Below are 21253 nucleotides of genomic sequence, written 5' to 3' on the forward strand. Positions count from 1 at the left end.
AGAACATGCAAACTCCACACAGGGAGGCCGGAGCTGCAATTGAACCCGGTACCTATATATATATATATATATATATATATATATATATATATTGAACCGACATTTTCTCTGAATTATATGAGGGACTGAATTTTTAGTCAAGGTTTAAGGGCACAATCTCTTGCTTTGATATTTTCACATTCAGCCTACATCTTTACGACATAGAGATATATTGTTGTGGCAACAACTTGGTTTCCAAACGGGGGAAACGTCCTTTCTTTTTCATGCGCATACTCCATGATGACGGCTGAACTGAGGAGTGGCAGCCAATCAAGTGGTTGTACTACATTTGGCCACTAGAGGACACTGAAACCAACAAGCGCGATTCTCACAGTTTTATAGCTGCTGCAAACTGTAAATTCGCATTATTTTTTGTTTGTACACTTTCCGTACAAATATCTGAAATTTCTTGCCTCTTCTATGTTGTTGTTGTTTTTTTCCTGTATCCGAGCAACAGGCATCCACCAGAATGCATCATGATACACAGTGCTAAGAAATGCAAATGTTCCCTCTGTAAATAAGGTTACAGTTACTTACTGCATTGTTCTACTTCCTTTATTAAGTCGCGGTTCAACCGCACTTGAAGTTTCACTACAAACGATCATCTGTATTCTGCGACTGTCTATTTGTCGAAATTGATACACACATTTAACATGATAGCATTATCTCAAGGGCCGTGTGTGTTCATGTGTGTGTGTGTGTGTGTGTGTGTGCAGGTCAGATGTGGCGGGCTGCGAAATGTGACCTATCAGTGGCCATGCAGCTGTCGCTCGAGAGCTGTGGCATTTAGAGGTTGCGACGAGAGGACGAGAACAATTGCTCAAAAGTTCTGAAGAATTTTTTAAAGGATACATATTCACAAAAACCAGGAGTTTGCGGCGCTTGAACACTCCATGTCGGATCTCTTTCTCTCCCTCTCTGTCACCCGACAGAGGGGGGGGAGTCAAAGTCTAGAAAAGGGGGCCATGTGGATGGCTGCTAATGCTCCATGATCCAGGGTGGACTTACACCTGCAGAAGGACACGCAGAGATGTACTATTTCCCTCCATGGATCTTGTTACTTTAACCCAGGCTTTGCGGGGATGTTCAAAAGAATTCCTATTGGCTTTCAAGGCAAAGTCAGGTGTGTAGGTTTCTCGTTTGGGGCTTATTTAGAAACAAGAGTTCCATGGTGAGTCATTTTTATCAAACGGGTCTCAGCTTGGGGGTCACTAGATGCAAAATGGTTCACTCACTGTTCTTTCACAGTTACCACTGGTGCATGAAATGATTTATGTTGTTAAAGTTAAGTGTGGTATTTTGGATATATTGAGAAGGGATCGAAATGGTCGCTGACTGGATAACTTGTTCGATGGAGAAATAAAACAACCCAGTCCATTTATCAATGTAATTCAGGACAGTGCTCTTTGTGAATTTATGCATAAAGGCACACACACACACACATACACTGCCTTGTAGTATATGCACATAAAAAATACATTTTGAAAGTGCTTGCACTTGACCTTGAAAGGTCAGAATACAGTTCATTTAAACATGAAGTTGACGTACTCCGATGTTGCCGAAATGGCGGCCGAGGAGCTCACTTATAAAAGAGAACCTTCGAATGAGGTCAAACTGGACTGCACTGTATATGTTTCAGTCTCCTGCCAGGTCATCATTGGCGTGCCTCGCATGTCCAAAGGTGTGAGAGCTGAAAGAATATCTGGCAGGCCTGCAACAAGTGCCATCCAGATATAAAGTTCTGCCTGATACAGAGTTTATACGGAATCCAAGATGTCTGAAGGTGCAGCATCTAGCAGCACTCGAAACAGCCTTGCCAAAATGACCAAAGCTCCCGGATTGAAAGACCAGGTTGTCCCCGACCTTGAGCCCATGCCACCCGTTTTTGTTCGGAAGCTTCGCAAGGCTGCGGTGGGAACGGGCTGTGATATCCGCCTGAGGGTGTCAGTGGAAGGTACTCCAAGACCGTCACTGACCTGGTACCACAACGACACACTCCTGCCTCACACGGAAGCCCAGGACTCAGGAGGGTTGTGGATACGGGACTGCCATATGTGGGACGCTGGCTTGTACACTTGCGTGGCCGCCAATGAGCTGGGGAAGGCCAGCTGCAGCGCCATCCTCGCCATTATGGATCTTGGAGAAGGTACTGGCTTTGTTTTTTTTTGTTTTTTAACAATAACCACTCTCTCTCTTTGTAGTCATCTACAATGTTGTGAAAAAGTATTTGCCCTCTTCTCAAATTCTCTTTTTCTTTGCAGAATTACCAAATTTAGGATCATCAAAAAAATGTCAGCCAAAGATAATCTTAACACAAACATAAAATGCCATTTGATGATTTTATTCAGGACTTTTTCCTCAGTAATTTAAATTACCAAATTCACAGCTTATCTAAAAGCTACCTGACCCTGTTTGAAAAAATACTTGATGCTCTGGGGCTGCTCTACGGCTCATGGACCTGGACCACACGTTGTGAATTGATGGAACCATGAATTCTGCTACTTAACAGAACACCCTGAGGGAGAATTTTCAGCCCTGAATTTGTGACCTTAAGTTGAAGTGCACTTGGGTTCTGCAGCAAAAAAAACGATTCAAAACACAGCAGGAAGTCAACTTTTGAATGGCAAATAAATAAATAAAGCAAAATGAAGATCTTGGAGTGGCCTACTCAACTCAACTGTATTTATAGAGCACTTTCAAACAGCCATCGCTGCGCACAAAGTGCTGTACATGGAGCAACTAACATATACAACAGTAAAGCAACAAATTAGTAATAAAGACGGTAGAGAGCACCAAACAGCATAACTAAGATCATAATTTGGGTCATGCTGAGTCAAATGCCCAAAAATACAAGTGAGTTTTGAGGCAGGTTTTAAAAATGGGCAGCAAGGAGGCTTGCCGAATGTTCAGTGGGAGGTCATTCCAGAGAGAGGGACCAGCAACGGAAAAGGCTCGATCCCCTCTGAGCCTCCGTTTAGTTCTTGGTACTTCTAATAATGTCTGGTCCGCAGACCTGAGGCGCCGGGCAGGTGTGTAGGGGCGGATGAGCTCAGAGAGGTAAGGTGGCGCGAGGTCATTTAAAGATTTGAAAACAAGTAATAGGATCTTGAAATTAACTCTAAAATATATAGGGAACCAGTGAAGGGATGCCAGAATAGGAGTTATGTGCTCCCTCTTACGAGTACCAGTCAAGAGGCGAGCAGCGGCATTCTGGACCAGCTGGAGACACTTAATGGAGGATTGGCTGACTCCAAAGTAAAGTGCATTGCAGCAATCGAGCCGTGATGTGACGAAGGCATGAATTACTGTCTCAAGGTGCTCAAGAGAACGGAGAGGTTTTACTTTAGCCAGCTGGCTAAGATGAAAGAAGCTGGATGCAACACCGGCACCAATTTGCCGGTCAAGTTTAAAATCACTGTCCAGTTTAAGACCCAAGTTTGAGACTGTTGACTTAAGAAAAGGAGACAGGGAGCCCAAGTCTACAGGATGGGATGTACAAGGCCCGCTGGGACCAAACAGTATCACCTCTGTCTTCTTTTCATTGAATTTCAAGAAATTTTGTGCCATCCATGTTTTGATTTTTTTCCAGGCAGGCCTAGTCAAAGTCTGGACTTTAAAAAGGCAGTTCATGCTTCCAAACCTTCCAGTGTTGCTAAATTAAAGAAAAACTGGAAGGAAGGTCACAATATTTCCACAGCTGTGAAACACTCATTGCCAGTGAGAAAACAGTGGATTTCAGTTGTTGCTGGTGATGGTGGGGCAACTAGTTACTAGGTTTAAGGGGGCGAGTACTTTTTTCATCCAGGGACAAGATTTTCTTTTCCTACTAGAACACCTGAAATGTATCTGGGGTAAATCAGGGGCACTTTAATTGGTGACCGGTGTGTGCTAACTCCCATTTAGCGTGAGTTTCAAGGTGATTTGTGAACGGTGAACACAGCCACATCCTAGTCAAGAGCAGGTGGGCACACTTGCGCAAGCACCTTATTTTACTCATTTCATTTGCCCGTTGAAAACATTTTTTTTATTTCAAGTCCATCTATCTATTTATCTATCTTAACCCTTTCAAAGTGTGTATGTGACATGCAAAATGAAAGCATCAAGGATTAAGTCTGTCCATTTTTTCTTTTGTGCTCGTCCCAAAGCAGCTATGGCCTAGTTGCATCACCAAAATTAGTTGGTGAGAATTCACAAGCATGTGAGAGATAAATGATCCCGCTCATGAGCACCGTGCTAAGTTGGTGTTCTGGTTCACGGAGAATCTTTCTCCATGTTGTGATCCTAAATCTTGGAATTGGAAGGTGACATTTGCTTTTAAAAGTAATTCAGTAAAAACTCGCTTATGTTTCAACCAGGTCATGTTTTGAGTCGTCCAATATCTGTCGCATTTTTCTGGCGCCCTTCCACTCTGCATAGTTATTTCCGGCACGGTATGTGCCTCGCCGACTTGGGGGGGCTCAGAGCTCTGATGTGTGCATGCGTCTCCGATTGCACCAGCAAACATCATAGATAATTATAGCACCACCGCGGTCAAGGAGTGATGCTGTCACACTCACTCGTTCAACGCCATGAAAGCAAGACGAAGGGCCTCTCAATGTGTATTCGTGTGTTCGCCTGCTGCGTTTATGGAGCAAATTTTAATGGTTGCTTTCGGAGCAGAGAAGCCTGGTTGTGGCCTTTGAATCTTAAACATTGATGAGAAGTAACACATTTTAAATGTCTAAAGCTTACTTTTACTCCATACAAATGATCAGATCATCAGCAAGCTCTGAGGAAGCCTGACATTGAACCTGTTCATTTGAATCAGGTGTGTTGCAACAGGGAGAGATGGAAAACATGCAGGACAGCGGCCTTCCAGGACTGGAATTGCCCACCCATAGTCTAGTCCTTACTTTGTCAAAAATAGTGCTGTTACGTTCATCATATATATATTTTTTAATTACAAAATGGGATTAAAAAAAACATGAAGATGAAAAAATGCTTCCCATTAACAACAACGATGCAACAAATGTGGAGAAGCACTGAGATTGTCTGGGAAAAAAATTCAGGTCAGAAAGTGAAAGCGTAAATCTTGTCCTGTCTCTGGACATCAATCTTACACACACACCGAGGTCTAACTTTCATTTTAGAAAAACAGCTCTCCACTCCAGTATACTAATACATTCGCGTAAAAACGCCCACGAGTGTGTAACGTTATCCTAGTTATCGCCACCATGGAGTTCACCATAATAGTCGGACATGTGTGAGCAGCAGAGTCAGCAGAACATTCGGCGTGCTCGAGTTTCAGACCCTCGGCGCCCTAGCTCAAACGGAATCAGCCATCAGAGCAGTGGCGGTTCTGGGGGGGGGGGGGCAACGGGGGCCAGTGCCCCTGTAGCACCGATTCTGGCCCCTCCTGTGGCCCCCCCCTCCGAGCGCAGATTACGCAGTCGTGCCGAGTCGCCGACGCGAAAGGTGGAACCAAAGTGCGTGATTTAACATTCTAGTCGGACCCTTTAGTGCGCTGCGCCATTTAAAAATGATCGGGAAAATGAGAAGCAGTCCGCAGAGAAGGAAATTACCACGACACGAGTGCTATTTGCGTGTGTGTGTGCGTGTGTGCGCTCGCGTGTGTGTGCGCGTGTTTGTGTGTGTGTGTGTGTGCGCGTGTGTGTGTGTGTGTGTAACTTTTTTAGTCTCCCTTTTTATTTTAATTTTTATTTAACAGGATCAATATATAAGACATTGCCTTTTAAAATTTGGATAATTATATGCATGTAAAACATCTAGCTTCAGTGTATTTGCAATTTTTGTCCCCGGCAGGCTGGTACCATATCATCCCCTGGCTTGAATATTCTCAACAGATGGACACGGCGTATTGTTACGCTTGCAGACATTTTAGCCCTCCTAATACTGTTTTTTTCTCATCACTGTAATGTTATGACTACAATTTCAAAGTCTGAAGAAATAAAAAGTCAAATAAGATTTCGAATCTGTCTTTTTAGCCCTGGGTTGAATGTGCCCCCCCCCCCATCAAAACCCCTGGCCCCAGCCCGGCCCCCTCAGTGAAATTGATCCAGAACCGCCCCTGCATCAGAGGACGGCAGAGGACGCAGTGTGTCTAAACTCTTGTTGGGGTAGGAGGGGGTTGGTTTTGCGCTGCTGGTGGGGGGGGGGGGGGGGCTGCAGAGCGAAAGTTCAGTCCAACTGCAGACAGCTGTAATCAAAGTTTGGGTGGAAGAGGAGAGCACAGGAGGAGAACGGGTCATGGGCTGAGGAGTGGCTGGGAGTGTTTTGGTCACTGTGGACTCACAAGGGAAGTTCTAGTGGGCTTCACTTTTTGTATGCTGGTGGGAAGGAATGCTGAGAAGGGAACTGCTTGATGCTCGCAAGGCATTGAGGAGCGTGACAGACTCTACCAGTGGATCAAGGAGCAAGAAGCACCAAGGTACGTCGTTGTTTGGTCCTGTTCTCTTTTAGGCCAAGGTTGTCTTGTCAAATACTCAGTGGAACTTGTCGTTTATGTCCACAAATGAGCAATGGGTATAAATATTATGCTGAAGCGATGTCAGAGTTCTTTTCTATCTTCTAGTTATGGTTGTAACGGTAATAACAGGACTATATCCTCGCTTGGGGTGTAACGTCACGTGGTTTGCTCTGTACTTTGCTTTTGTTTGTTTCTATTTTGCTTTGTTTGATTACATGTTAACACATGGCCAACCATAACATCTGCTAGCAAGAGGCTAAGATGCACTGTGTTTACAGACTAAGCTTGTGGTTAGAGAGTGAGCCAGCACCCTTCTTGTCCCTAATGTAACATGCTCTGTGTGTGAACCCTTGTAACAAAAATACAAAATTTAGACTGCTTTCGTTCTAAATGTTTTGGACTACTGTTGAGCAGAGGTAAATGAAAGAAATGTGCCAAGCTTTCATTTCGTTTCACATAAAATGACATGAAGTGCCAGCTCATCTGAAACTGTATTTAAAAATATAGATATATTTTTTTAGCACCCCAGTTCTCATTTATGTGATCCAGTCTGCTTGCCACTTGACATTCTCCAAATGTTACATTCAAGTGGATTACTGTGCCATTAATTAGACTCCCTCTTGTGACGAGGCAGCTGAGGCAACATCTGTGGGTGACGTTCGCTATGGAGTGTCCCTCGCTTTGTGTCCTGTCCCCGGCAGTTCACAGGGACCCACTGGGATTTCGTCAGGATTAGAAGGCAGGATCGGGTGGCTGGCCATGTGACACAAATTGACATGCCGCCGCTGAAATGAGTCCCTTCAGAATCTGCTTTGTGCGAACAGAATCAGGTGACACAAGAATGATGTCAACACATTTGACATTTCTAGTTGATCGTTTCAATCTTCTTTTTACTCTGCAAGTATTCTTCAGAATTGATTATTCTATGCCAGACCAGCATCGCTGCATTGGCTGAATATGTATGACACTTATGTTTGATCTGGGTTGCTTATGGTCTCTGCGCTCCAATGTCATCCGTTGCTTGGTATAAAAAGTCTGGCATCAGTGCATCATGGCAAAGCAACGCTCAGTTGATTTTTGAATGCCCCAAAGATGCTGACCACAAAGGTCAGATAATTAATTATGCATTCCTCAGAGTTGCTCAGCTGGAGCATTGCACAGTGCTCAACTTATTTACTGCAATAGGAGTTTTAAAGCCCGCCATACTTTGAGCGATGCTCACGTTGCCGACTGAACTGTCGCACAGTGCGTGGACTCCAGCGACGAAGTTTTCAGAAGTTGCCTTGCGTCTGCAACTAGTTAGACTGCAATTTGAAATTTGAAACACAGGTGAATAGCCTTGCAATGTTGCAGATGTAATCGCCAATTTTCAATATATATATATATATATATATACAGTATATATTAGAGCTGTCAGTTTCGTGTGTTTTTATTGGCATTAATTTAAACAAATTTTAACGGGATTAATTTTTTCTCGCGAGATTAACGCGGCACACGTCACAAGCGGATGTTACGTTGCTCTATAAATACACCAGAAACAAAACAACAAGCGTGCTGCAGAAGTCCACGCCCATGTCTGTTTTGCCAGCCACGGCAGCGCGAGACACCGAAAACGGATACTTAAAGAGTTTATGAATGGAAAGTTTACTTTTAAAAAGTTGCCAGATTGCTCCACTGACATGACCAAAGTTACCTGGATCATACAGGTATACGATGTATGCCACTGACGCGATTGTTACTTGTTTGAAACTATTTTGTGTGGAAGGTTACAGTGTTCCGTGTCAATATAAATAGAGCGGGTGGAGCTTCTCTGTGTTCGTCTGACAGGTGTGCAGTGGTAGCGACCTAGCGAAAATAAAACGTCTCCAGTGTTGTCATCGAACCAAGTGTAGTCATCCGAAATGATGTCTACACAAAACCATAGAGAGACTTCCGCGCAAGAAGGACCAAGAGAATCAACATAGCCTGACTGCTGTGTTCAAAGCAAACTTGAGAAATACGAAGTATGCAACCATGACCTGAATCCACTATAGGCTGAGTACTAGTTTACCTTAGATGTGCACTTTATAATGTTATATTGCTCTGTTTTGATTCCATAGAAAGCTGTTAAAGCAGCTGTTGTGTGACAAAATATTTTTTTCACTGTTGTTGATGGACAGTAATATTGTGTGAGAGATTATGTGTGAATAACTGCTCCAAGTGAAAAATGTTCATGTAAAATTGAAAATCGAAATTGTTATTTCAGTAAATATTTGCATTTTGCACATAGAAAACGGATTCATGATTCTATGTGGATGAGAGCATTAAAATGGGGAAAAATAGGACAAAAAATATAAAAGGAAATTCAGAAACGATAAAAAATGCGTGAGTAACCACGATTAATTTTTAGCGAATTTTAGTTAATTATGACAGTTGCATTTTTAATTAGATTAAATATTTTAATCGTTTGACACTCTACTATATATATACAGTATATATATATATTTTTAATGGCAAGTTAATGACAACTAAAGGACGCAGACAAGTTTGAGGACTTATGTGGCCAGTGACAAATTTGTGCTGAAATAAATATGCATTGGCTAGTGAGTGGCTTCAATGGAGATGATGGCAATTGCAACAACATGAGTGTGGAACTTGTCGGTTTCCACAATAAAACTTTTATTTTCGATCAGTTGTACATAGTAGTTGTTTTGTTTTGAAGAGTTTGGAGCATGCAACATTGTGCAGACCTGGGTTTTGAAACTCTTCACAAATCGTGTTTCACAATAACACGATAACTATATTTGTAGTTTCATTTGGACCCGTGGCTAAAAAGCAAAGCGTCAAGAGCGCGTGTAACGATGCATGAGTGTTGTCAATGAATGGCACTATCATTGCCCACAGCCTTTCAAATATCCGCACTCTCTCCATTATTATTAAAATATAGCAACAGCAGTCAGAGCAGTGTGCACTTTCCCTGACCAGGGCAGCGTGGTGTTTTTAGTTCAATAAAATATGTGGGGCCTCAAAACCTTGTCTCTTAGTAAGAACACCAGGGTTTACAGTTTTTCCATTGAGTCAGCAGGTGTGTGTGTGCGTCAGACACTCAGTATAATTCGTTGCCTTTGTCCAGTTCAGTTTTGTTTGGTTGCATGGTGTTGCTCGAGCTGGTCCTGTGATTGTCTCAGAACCAAAAGACGATTCGGATATGCTGCTGATGAATCGGAATCGCTGCACGTTGTCCGTCAGTGAAAACGGCATCCGTCACATATGGGATTGGCCTTCTGTGAAGTCTTGGTGTTTTAAGTTAATCAAACAGCACATTTGACCTGAAATGAATGTTTCTGTCTGTAACTCCAAGTAACAGGAGAGTTTGTTGCCCTTGCGCCTTACAAGTGGAAAGAATATCCAAAATGTGACTGGACCAAAGTCTTTCACTGGACAGGAGTGCGAAGAGCTGGTGGGATTATGGACATATTGACTGGGGAGCATTTGAGCTGTTTCTTGGGGGTGTAGCCTGTGTCATGCACAAAGCACTCGCATCGATTGCTGCACTCTCAACCACCTCCCAGCGGTGATGGATAGACGAGCAGATCGAAAGGTGGAGAGGTCTAGATAAAATCCAAGACCACTCTTATGCTCACAGAAGTCATCGAGACCAGACACAAACTTCAGAGACACAAATCATATTGTGCAGGGTCATAGCACCACATCGGTTGAATGATTGCGGATGAATGAGGAGAGTAAATTTCATGCATTGATTGTGTTTGAATATGGGTGTAAACGGTGACATTCCTCATTTGTCAGCATTGGAAAGCCCATCGCCATGCGATGGAGGAGCCTCTGTTGATAGAGATTATTTTTCGACTCATTAGATGAAGGCAAGGAGGTGTGGAAAGCACAGATGTGTCTGAAAGGACAATTAAGTCTGGGTGTGCGAGGGAGGGATGGAGGGAAGAAAGCATGGGAGAGGTGGGAGGCGGGGAAAGTGAGAAAAATGTAATAAAGGTGGAAAGCAGTGCTGCAATGGTGGCATGGAGGGAAAGGTGAAAGCAAATTGAAAGATGAAGTGTCGTGTAAGGGGAGTATGGCCAAGAAAATATACGTCCATATAAAGCAAAACTAAAAAATGTTGTGTAAATTTGACACACCGCGGAGAAGAGTTGTTAACTCTGGCAAATTTGAATGATCAAAAAAAGAAAATCACTACAAATATAAAACGAGGCTTCAAAATTATGAAAAATCAAATACTTGTCTTTGCTCTTGAATGCTTTAGGCATGTCATCTGAATGCGCTGAAACCGCACCAGATCACCTGTCAAGTGCCAAACAAGTACCACTGCGTCTATCATCTGTCTTATACCTCCTGTGGTTGGAAAAATTCCCACGGAGTTTTCATAGTCCTTTCCATGCTCCAACGAGGGGCAGTAGCTGCGAGCTAGCTGGCACGCTCATAGGGTCACTTGCTCTTCCACGGCATCACCTCCTTGCGTGATCTTGTCCACATCAAGGTGATCCTTCAGGGGGAGGTCAACCGTCATTCAACCTGCGACACGTACCACATGAGACATTTGAGCACATACTTTCTGCTTGTTATATACCCACAATGTTTTGACTTCCAACATATTACGGTAGCCTGAATAAGACAAAATGCATATCCCATTTGGGAATTCAAACTACAAGTCTAAGGTGCTGTGTAAATTGTGGCCTCCAGAGTAGAAGCAGTTTCGGAGTGTAACGGTAGAAATGGGCCAAGTAATTCTACTTTGGAAAGAACTCGCAATTGCGCTGGAGAGCCACTGATGCGCACAGAGACGATCAAGTTCTTACAGAGTGGGGGAGAGGGGTGACTCATGCCGTACGCCACAGTGCAACACTGGGCAAGGTTTTAATCACGCTCTTAAAATGAGGAAACCTGAAATGGTGACAAACAGTTGAATGCAATAGCTCCTCATTTGAGTACCACAAACATGGAATATATTTCGAAACAAATTCACTTTACAGGGTCGTAAAGTGACCATAACGGGATAAGTGAAAAACGGAGGAAGACGGGAGTGGGAGTGATGATAAAGAGAGGGAATTCTCCAGATATTTTTTTGTTGTTGTTGGTTTACAAATGGAATATTTTGGTTTTTGAAGCCATTTCCTGTTACTTTGTGGAGCACCAGAGAGCCCTGCCATTAACAGACAGGATAATGTGCTACAAGGCAACCGATGAATAACACAAAGAGAGAGGAATTTACAATCCTGACTTTTTCCATTTCCATCTGTGACATCATTTCAACCTCAAACCCTCTTTTGTGTTTTGATACTGCCGTAATCTCCCTCAATTTCTTCTCCTTCATCAGTCACTCGCTGCCCCTTCCTGTTTCTCTTCCCTTTTGTTTTCTCCGCCCGCTCCGAAGCCGACGGTTTTGCTTCTCATCTTCCCTCCTCCAATGTGGCCCATATGCTTTCACGCCTCCTCCTCCTCCTGCATTTCTGCACTCGCCGTCGACGTGTAGAGGTGGGGAGGGTGCGGAGTCAGAGTGGGATGCTGCTCACATCGGCGCTCAGAAACGCTCCAATACAAAGACACCTCGGTCTGGTTCCCGCTGATTCTTTTCCTTCCCCCCATCCTTCTCCCTCCGGCACCCCTTCTCACCATTACCTCTACGCCACACGGAAGCCTAAACACATCTGAATTCCATTTTGTGTTTCGTGTCCCACGCCACACCCTTGGTGCTTAGGCTCAGTGCAAAGCGTTTGGATGCTACAGGTCATCTTGTCCATCAGACAGGAAGCAGGATGAAGAAAATCTGGTCAAAGAAGAGGTTTCAGGTAAGTCTGCTAGATAAATGAACAGAATGTTGTATGTGGTGGACTGATTGTTGGTGAGATTATTCTTTTTTTTTTTTATCATTTGGGATGTCTTGCCCCACCCCTCACCTAATAATGGGACACAAACGAGTTTATTAGTGGCATACATTGTCGGTTGATTTCAGAAAACAAGTACACAAAAGTGTATCCGTGTTTATCGTAAGGCATCAATAAGGCAAGAATTAATTTCAGATGTGCCATGATGGTATCATATCAGGAATGTTTCTATGGCATACTATATAATAAGGCATTCCTACAAGAGGCTAAAAGTGTGTCAGTAGGCTACGCTCACTGGTACTATCGTCATTATGCTGTGTTGATTTCAAGACTCTGTCCATTCTTTGGTCCAGTGGGGTTCTGGTTCCTAACACATTATTAGTTGCACCTGCTTCCTGCCCATCTGGCGATCAAGACACGCCGCCAGGCAACAGTTGCCTCACGCCTCAAAAAAAAAAAAACTCAGCCAATGGGTCTTACTTTGGGAGGGAGAAGGTGGGGGGGGGGTGCTTTTGTTACTTTCCATCCATTTCAGTGAGTCATGGTGGGTTGCTCTGCATGGTTCTGATTGACAGATTGTGGCCTGCTCACACACACACTAAAAACGAAAACGTTTCACAAACAACACTTTATTTACTATTGTGGTTTGCAGTGGCGTACAACTACTGCACTTCATCTCACTGAGAGCTTGAATCTGTATTGTCAAGTATTGCACTAGACTACTGCAAACTGCAATTATTGATATTTATAATTGATATCCTTGAAAATAAAGACCTTTTGTCACAGCTCTTTAATTGGATCTTTAGATTGCCAAGGTGTACCTGTCTAGTTAATGTAGATAGAGTACAGATGAGCATGAAACCTAAATGTGCGGAGTGCAATGCTTAGGACATACCACGAAGATGTGTCTTCATCAGGGTCATGGGCTTGTATGTCAATTTTAGTATTCGTCTCTTCCTCCGTAATTTGTGTCAGTCAAAATAAAGAGCTTAAATTAAGTTTCAATTTAAATTTTCAAAAGCTAAGGTCATTTACAAGTAGATGTAGGGGAAATTCAGATGTGGTTATCACAAAAGAAGAGCAAAATGATACCCAAAACATCTCAAATTAAGAAAGCAAATGCTAAAGGTTTGAAAACAAAAAAAGGCCGGCAGGCTAGCCATTATTTCTTGCTAAATTTCTTAAAGAAAACACAATCAAGTCAAGTAAAGTCAAGTCAACTGTATTTATAGAGCACTTTCAAACAGCCATCGCTGCATACAAAGTGCTGTACATGGAGCAATTTAACATGCACAATAAACAGTAAGACAAATCAACCAATTTATACATCAATGTGAGAAAACTATGCTGTGAAGCAGTATTACGATCTTCTCTCTACAACTAATTACGTCAACATCCACTCCAGTTCTACTGATTACCTGACAGGTTCCGCTGGAACAATTAAAAACAAAAACAACAAACATGAAATGATCTATACCAAGCAACAAATTGTTTGTCGCTGCTGAATAACACCTGTTCTATGTCTTGTTGCAGAGAAGCGGCCATTCCACACGGACATTTGGCAGATTCACGCATGGTGTGTTGTCATTATGAGCTTTCCTCACGATCTTTGGCGTGTGCCTTTAACTGGCCATCAACAAGAGTGGCTCGTATGAGTGCACATCCACCCCCACGATGCAATAAGTTTGCAGTTTAGCATCTGCCTAAAACGCTCACGTGAACAGCGTCTGGCCCCTTTTGGAAATTGTGTGGCTGATTTTAGTTCAGTTTCTCTTGCTTCACTCCAAGTCATGATGATAGGATTTCGTCATCAGATCAATTGTGTGGTTATGACGCCCATGCCTGGAATTTAAGCTCTTAAACCTACTTTGATGCGGCTGGGTGGAATTGCATATTGCTACTGAAAAAAGACACTGATGTAGGGACTACTTTAATGATGATTGATCTTGCAACGGCTTTCCTACCATTAGGCCGACCTGCTGGAATTCTCTAATCAGGATCTGGCTTGATGGTGCGCAGCACAATGACGTGCGGCCAAGCGCTGTGACCACTAAACATTTGTGTCGGGCCAACCGCTGGTATAAAACCTCGAATGGGTACGAAGAGGATTGGTCGTGTAGGTGAGAGGGATGCTGGTTTCCATAGTAATGGTGCTCTCCCGTCTGCCCTCTCTTGCTGCCACTACGGAAGCGAAGTTTTCCGCTCCTGCCGAAAGCAAAGCTACGGTAAACCTACCTCTTTGGATTCATCACCCGATTCATTTTTTTTGTTTGTTTCCTTTCCTTCCTTCATGGTTTAATCTCATTGCCTTGGAGATGTGATTTCACCCACATATGAGGTTTCAGGTGGCTGTCATATATCTTTTGATGTTCTCTTTCATGTCATTTGGTTGCGGTTTCCTTCACAAATCAACATTTTGGCTTTCCGCAGCCCACAATGTATGTACTTCTCTGGGGGTTTTTTTTGTTTGTTTACATGGTAGTCTAAAGTGATCGTTTTGGTTAAAGAAAAACCCAAACAAACATGGATTGATACGTTCCTCTCCTTTCCATGTAAGAGGCTTAGTCGGTTGTCACACACTGGCTTTAACCCATTCAAAACTCCCCTCCTCCTCCATCTCCTCCCTCTTGCCTCACCCATCATTTATGTATTTTGCTTATTTTCATTCCAGACTCCGAGGCCACAGAGGATGAGACCACCGAGCCCCAGATGGAACCCAAAGGAGGGCTGGGGAGACACCAAGACAAAACCGCCCGGGGAGGACCTTTAGGTACGGTATTTATGATGACATTTACAGCAAACGTGACTGGTTGTATTAAACACTATTACACGCTTGACAGAAAAAGTCAAAGGCACTTTGAGAATAAAATTGTTTTATAATTTCATACACTGTATTAACAAAAAGGTCAAATGTACAAGAAATCAACAAATAACCAAAATACAAATGAAATCGTAGTTGGTGGCTGAGTTGATGACAAAAAATATATCCGTAGCAGGCAAAGGAAACCTGAAAGAAAATTGAAAAAAAAAAAGATTGTCTTAAAAATGAATTATTGATTTACAGCATACAATCCGCTTTGTTTCAAAATAATTGGCTTACTTGTATCATAATAGGATATATTGCAAAATACAATTGAATTATTGACATGAAAATGAAAAAGAAACAAGTCATCAAACTGAAATAAACAACCCTTTCCCAAATCTTCTCACACTATTTTTTTCAAGCCAACTTTAATTTATTTTATAATTTTAAGTCCACTTGTCACACACAGTTGTATTTGTGCAATTGCTCATCCACCGTTAATGTGTTGTGCAAACAAAATACCATCGGTCGACATAAAATAAATTTGCCCACCCATTATCCAAAGTGTTTATCTTCTTGATGAATCTTGATTGATTGATGATCTACCAATAAAGTTGCTGCGCATTGGAGTCAAACTGTGGTCCCAAGACTGGAGCCGATTAACATGATTTTGGTCTAAATCTGTTAAATGATGGTTGTTCTTCAACAAAGAGATTTGTTTATTGAGTAGCAGTAACTTGCTCAGGCTCTAATGTTGAACATAAAGCACTTAATCAATGTAAGATTGAGTCGAAGCTGCCTGCTTTCACATTGCTCCAAACCCGGCAACAGCATGTCTCAATTTAGATCCCAAATATTGACGCCTTCCTCCTCCTCCACCACAAGGACAGTTCCCTCACTTGCACTCTGTGTTGGTGCTTTCTGAGCTCCTGCGTTGGCGGCCCTACACCCCACACATCCCCAAGAGAAACCGAACTGGAAGAATAGGAAGAAAATATGCAACGAGGGTGGGAGGAGGTGATCCATCATTTGTTCTCTTCAAGGAGTAGCTTGCAGGCGCCTCCACAGCACACAGTATGAACGCAAGAAGGGATTGTTTAGAAAAAAAAAATGCATCATGGGGTGACTATGAATCGTGAGTGAGGTGATTTTAATATGTATTCAAATCCAGTTACAGGAAATAATGGTTCAGTAATCCCATTCATTCATTATTCTCTTCTGTGGTGTGGTTCCGGAGAACACTGAACCAGAAAAGGCTACAGGAAAGGCCCGGAAAAACATTTCATATGAAGACTGGACAGTCTGGTGAAGTTAACGTGTCACAGGCTTGATGGAGTTATTGGAAGTAATGATTATGCTACCAAATATTCAATGTTATTCACTTTAAGTTCATTTAATACTTGGTGCTCTGTCCTGCATTGTTTAAAACATCCGGATGTGAATACCACCGAACAAAAGTTGGAATTGTCATTTTGTTTTGGTCTGACCTACATATTTTAATCGGAAACCCAAATGTCTTCAGGAAACAACAAAAACAAGGGTTTTATTCACCTTGCCGTTCAAATACCTTTGGAGGTTACGGTATGCTTGTGAAAACGATGGTAATTATCAATGTATTGTAAATCCAAGATTCCGCCCCCTCTTTTGCTCCATCTAGGTGAGGGGGATCGGATGATGGAAAATAACCCCGATGCCTCTGATCGCCGAGGTACCCTTCCAGGCTCCTATGAGCCCGTCGTGGAACGAGAGCTCCGGACGCTGGGCTCCCGTCCTCCAGGGCCCAACATGGACCCTACAAACCCATCCAGGCAAGCTCTTGGCAGCGGTCCTGCGGAGGGCCCCCTGCCCGTTCGTCACCTGGGTGTTGAGCCGCTGATCCGAGCATCTCACGCTAACCTGGCGCGGCCCGTTCAGGGGTCAGAGGAAAGTGTTTCTGTCGGCAGCGACTACTACGGCAGTATGTTCAGCCTCTACCGGGGAAGAACATTTTCCATGCCCTTGTAGGAGAGTCCAAACTATCTGCAACCCCAAATTTAAAAAGACGCTCAAGCCAAGATGTCATAAATAAATATCCACGTTAGCATTTACTGTGGATTTTTTTTTTTTTAAATAGACTCTTTGTTTTGGTGTCACACTTTCCTTTGACTTGATGTTGCTGTGGGGAACATCTAACTCTGACCTGTTTCAAAGGCACTGACATATTTTATTGCACTGTGAGTGTACCTGATGCACGTTTTCTGGAGTATCACCTTTGGATGAACACTTTTTACGCTTGCAGTGGCATGCGTCGGATGCTGACCTTGATGAGCATGGACACAAATTTCAAACATGGGATCTCTCTCTTTGGCATGTGTGTTTTTTTTTTTTTTTGCCATTGTCACAGATCAGCTGTCACAACACATTTTACCGTCACTACACTCCATTTAGATTCAATTTCGGACAAGTTAATGTTCCGCTCTCCATGTGGCAACTTCTGATTTTATGAGTTTGCCATCTGCACTTATTTGTTGAGCGCGAGAGCAGAAAAACTGCATATTAAGACAAAATGACATGGACAGATATTTGATCCTTCCAAAGCTTCTGGCACTCTACAGAAGGTCTAACTTCACACCTCATTTACCTTCAACCCACATCCTTCCAGGATTCAGAGTGATGAAGAATCACATGGGGGTCTCCCTTCTGCACCCTCAACCTCTCCTCAGTCATTTCTCATCCCAAACACAAAGCACCCCGAAGCCCCAAATCAAGACCAGGATAAACACAGACCTCAGCTTTCCCAGGCTGAGAGAGAGCAGGAATCCATTGTTCATAACAAGGTGGCAACCAAACTGACTGCAGGGCCCAAGTGTTCTGACAAGACCAAGGCTCTTGAAGAGCGAAGGGCCAGTGTGGATCTGTCAGCACTTGGATCTACCTCAGAGTTGAATTACTCCGGAAAGAGAAATGACACCACACAAAAGCGAGCAGCCTTCAAGCAACGAGCCTCCTCTTTGGAGGACAAGATGAGCTACTCACAGCGTGTTCAGGGCTACCAAACCAAGTTCAGTGAAGAACTGGAAAGGATCAAAAACCTTGTTGGGGGAGTAAGCATGAGGAAGTCATTTTCAACTGAGCGACTGTTAACAGGCAAGCTTGAGTCCACTGCCCCAAAAGTGGCTGCAAAGGAGCGAGCAATGAAGGGAGCACAGGCAGAGGAGGCTGGTAGAACACAAACCTTAACGAAAGTTCCTGAAAAAGCTAAGCCGAGCCCAAAGGCACACTCGGAGTATTACTCGTCACAAGAAAGAATGGGGAATATTAGCGTTACCATGGAGACAGCACTCGTTCACCAGTTGCCAGGGCAACCATTGCCAACAGCCACAAAGACCACACACAGCAGGTTTGGCGGGAATAATCTCTTCTGATGAATGTGTTAAAGGCAAGGCTTAAACTATCAAATGATTCCATCCCTTTTGTGTTGAAATGCAGGAAACGCACACAGAAATCTCCCAACACTCTGGTTATCACCTCAGCAGAACACCAGTCTCCTCCAAGCAAGGAAAATGACAGATTCCCCAGTCCAACGGGGAAACACAAGTCCCCAGTCACAGTGAGGGGATCCGAGTCACAGTATCCAACAAAGCCTCCTCGCCTCAGCCCATCACCCACACCTTCCATCAGTCCACTTCTAAAGAGGAGGAAGGAGGAGAAAGTGGTCATTCCTACCATCCTGGTAGAAGATGAAACCAAAACTGAATGTGATGCAGGCCAAATGAGAACGAATGAAGTGAAACGTGGCGCTGCAGAAGGTAAATATCTCCTTTGTAACCATTGCTTTAAGACTTTTTTTTTATGCTTGAGATGGAAAATTATTTTTAAATACTAGGGTATATGTGGATAAGCAATAAACAAAATGAATAGAAAATATGATTCACTTGTTGGTCCGCGGATATTCTGATGATGATGATGATGGTGAAAATGAAGGAGCCTTCAAGATACCTCTTTAATGAGGAGATTGTGGCACAGCACGAGAGCACCAGAACCCCTTTGTATGTCTGAAGTGACAGGCCTGCTAAAGCACCACTCATCGCGGTGGCGGTTGCCTTGGCAACCCATTCATAGTTCAAAATCTGAGACCAAACGTCATCACAGGCCAAAGGCGACTGAGAAACTTCCAATCGAGGGAAGACTGTTAACTGAATGTGTTTAAATTGTGCATCCTCTCAGCTCATGCATGTTGAAGCTGTGTCTGCAAATGCAAACGGTGTCACCAGCAGCTTGGGCCTGCGTTGCCATATTAGGCCAGCCAGTCCACCTTGCCGGAGTATTTTTAGCCACCCTCTTCTTCAGGGTAAATGTGCTCTGCCTTGTGACCCTGTTTGAGCTTTTTATCTTGCTTGATGTTCTCCATGCAGTGTGAGCTAAAATGATTTGCAGGAAGCAACCCGACTCAATGCCTTTTTTTTTTCTAAGCTCCGGCACACAACATCATGTGGATGTAGAATTGAGGCACCTGCGGACATCCATTGGGTGTTTCGAGGTCGATATCGTTTGTATGAAAGTCAGTGGCAGTGAGGGTGACAGGGATGCAGGAACATCAGATGTTTTATTTACGGGATGCAGGATCAGATGTGTGCAGCAGCTTTATAAGAGTTGGCAGGGTTACGTCAACACCCCGAGGAGTGTTTATCCTCTGCAAATGGGACTCGGAGAGTTGACTCTTGGTAAGTTATTGCATTTTGAGCGGATCTGAGTTGCTCTTTCTCGATTCCACTCTGATTTCCGTTATTATACAGTGGTCTACTTTACTTTTAAACTGTTAAAGGTTTTGGTGGTTGGGGGTTTGAATCTGGAGTTTACATGGACTGCCTGTGCTTGTGGCAGTTTTCCTCAAAACTCTGGTTGTCTAAGTGTGCAATGCAACCAGTCCAGGGTGTAGCACACCTCTCGCCCAAAGTCAGCTGCGGTTCCAGCAAGCTTGCAATGCCAAGTAAGGATTAATAACTTAACAGTCTCGATTTAATTTTTTTCTCCCATGTCGCTCACTGAGATGCTTGAAGCAAATATTTATGCATCCTATCAGATATTCTCAATTTTGAATCAGGGTAAAATCACATGTTGATAAAAATCTGATAGGCTAGCGTTTTGATATCTGCCAATGCGACGCCAGTGTAAGATCAAATACAGTCTGTCATTGCGAGCTGTTTGATGATATTCTGTATACTGTACAGTGTAAACGGATGAACTGTGTGACATGTACCCAAACATGGAGCCTGCAGTATATCAAAAGTACAGTAAAAGCTGGTAGTGGTAAGAGGGGCCATCCATTTTCTACACTGCTTACCCTGAGGAAGCAAGAGCCTTTGCCAGTTCAACATGCTATGCAGCCAAACAATCATTCACACTCACTTTCACATAGTTGTTTCATAGGAACAGAACTCAAGTTAATCAAAATACAGTAAATGCTTTGTAATGTTGAGGATAATTTTGGTTTGCTTACGTGTTGCCACTGACAGGTTTTCTGTATCACCATCGAGCTGTTTACTTGGGATTTAGCATGAGGGTTGTTTCTCATGTTAAGTACCGAGATTACAGTGCACGAGAATTGGTGAGAGTGCCGGTTTTGCTCAATCAGGCTGTCAATTAATTCTGATGCAAAGGTCCAGACAGAGCCTCTGCTTTGGAGCACTGGGAATAAGCAAGTTAATGAGTCAGAAATTAAGGGATTCCTTCATTATCTGCCATTTGCACAGAGCACATCACTCTCAAAGAAAAGCACACAGATTGTTCCAACCCACAAGTTTACCAGGCCCTGCTGGTGCTGTCATATTTACAAACCACATAGCAAATAATTGACCAAATTGACCTAATGTGGCTTTTTCAGTTTATTAAGTGTGAAAGGCTTAAAATTCAAATGGGATTCAAACGAGGCATCCTCTTTTCTTCCAGAGCAAAGTGGGAGACTAGATGAGGAGCACCTGAGTCCACAGGCATGCGTGATGGAACTCCATGGATGTGCTTCTGCTACGACTAAAAATGTCCATTTCAAGGAGCCTCCCTCTTTCCAGGTAGGGGCCTCTCAGAGGAGCCGTAATCACCAGGCAAATGTGTAAAGCTCTAAATGGTATGTTT

The 21253-nt window shown here is 43.3% G+C and overlaps 1 protein-coding gene across 1 annotated transcript in view; it reads left to right on the plus strand.

Moving 5' to 3' along the window:
* The first annotated feature begins 1710 nt into the window (after positions 1-1710).
* Positions 1711-21253, plus strand: part of spega (striated muscle enriched protein kinase a) — a 43390-nt gene continuing 23847 nt past the window's right edge. Inside the window, exons 1-6 of the mRNA XM_086119734.1 lie at positions 1711-2185; positions 15011-15109; positions 16800-16950; positions 17784-18521; positions 18611-18930; positions 21071-21189. Coding sequence (XP_085975860.1) covers positions 1813-2185; positions 15011-15109; positions 16800-16950; positions 17784-18521; positions 18611-18930; positions 21071-21189 — 1800 coding nt within the window. The 5' untranslated portion in view covers positions 1711-1812. The remainder of the gene's footprint in view (positions 2186-15010; positions 15110-16799; positions 16951-17783; positions 18522-18610; positions 18931-21070; positions 21190-21253) is intronic.

Source organism: Hippocampus guttulatus, chromosome 1 (assembly GCF_054856545.1).
Source record: "Hippocampus guttulatus isolate MCC_2025c chromosome 1, RoL_Hgut_1.0, whole genome shotgun sequence".
Lineage (NCBI taxonomy): Eukaryota > Metazoa > Chordata > Actinopteri > Syngnathiformes > Syngnathidae > Hippocampus > Hippocampus guttulatus.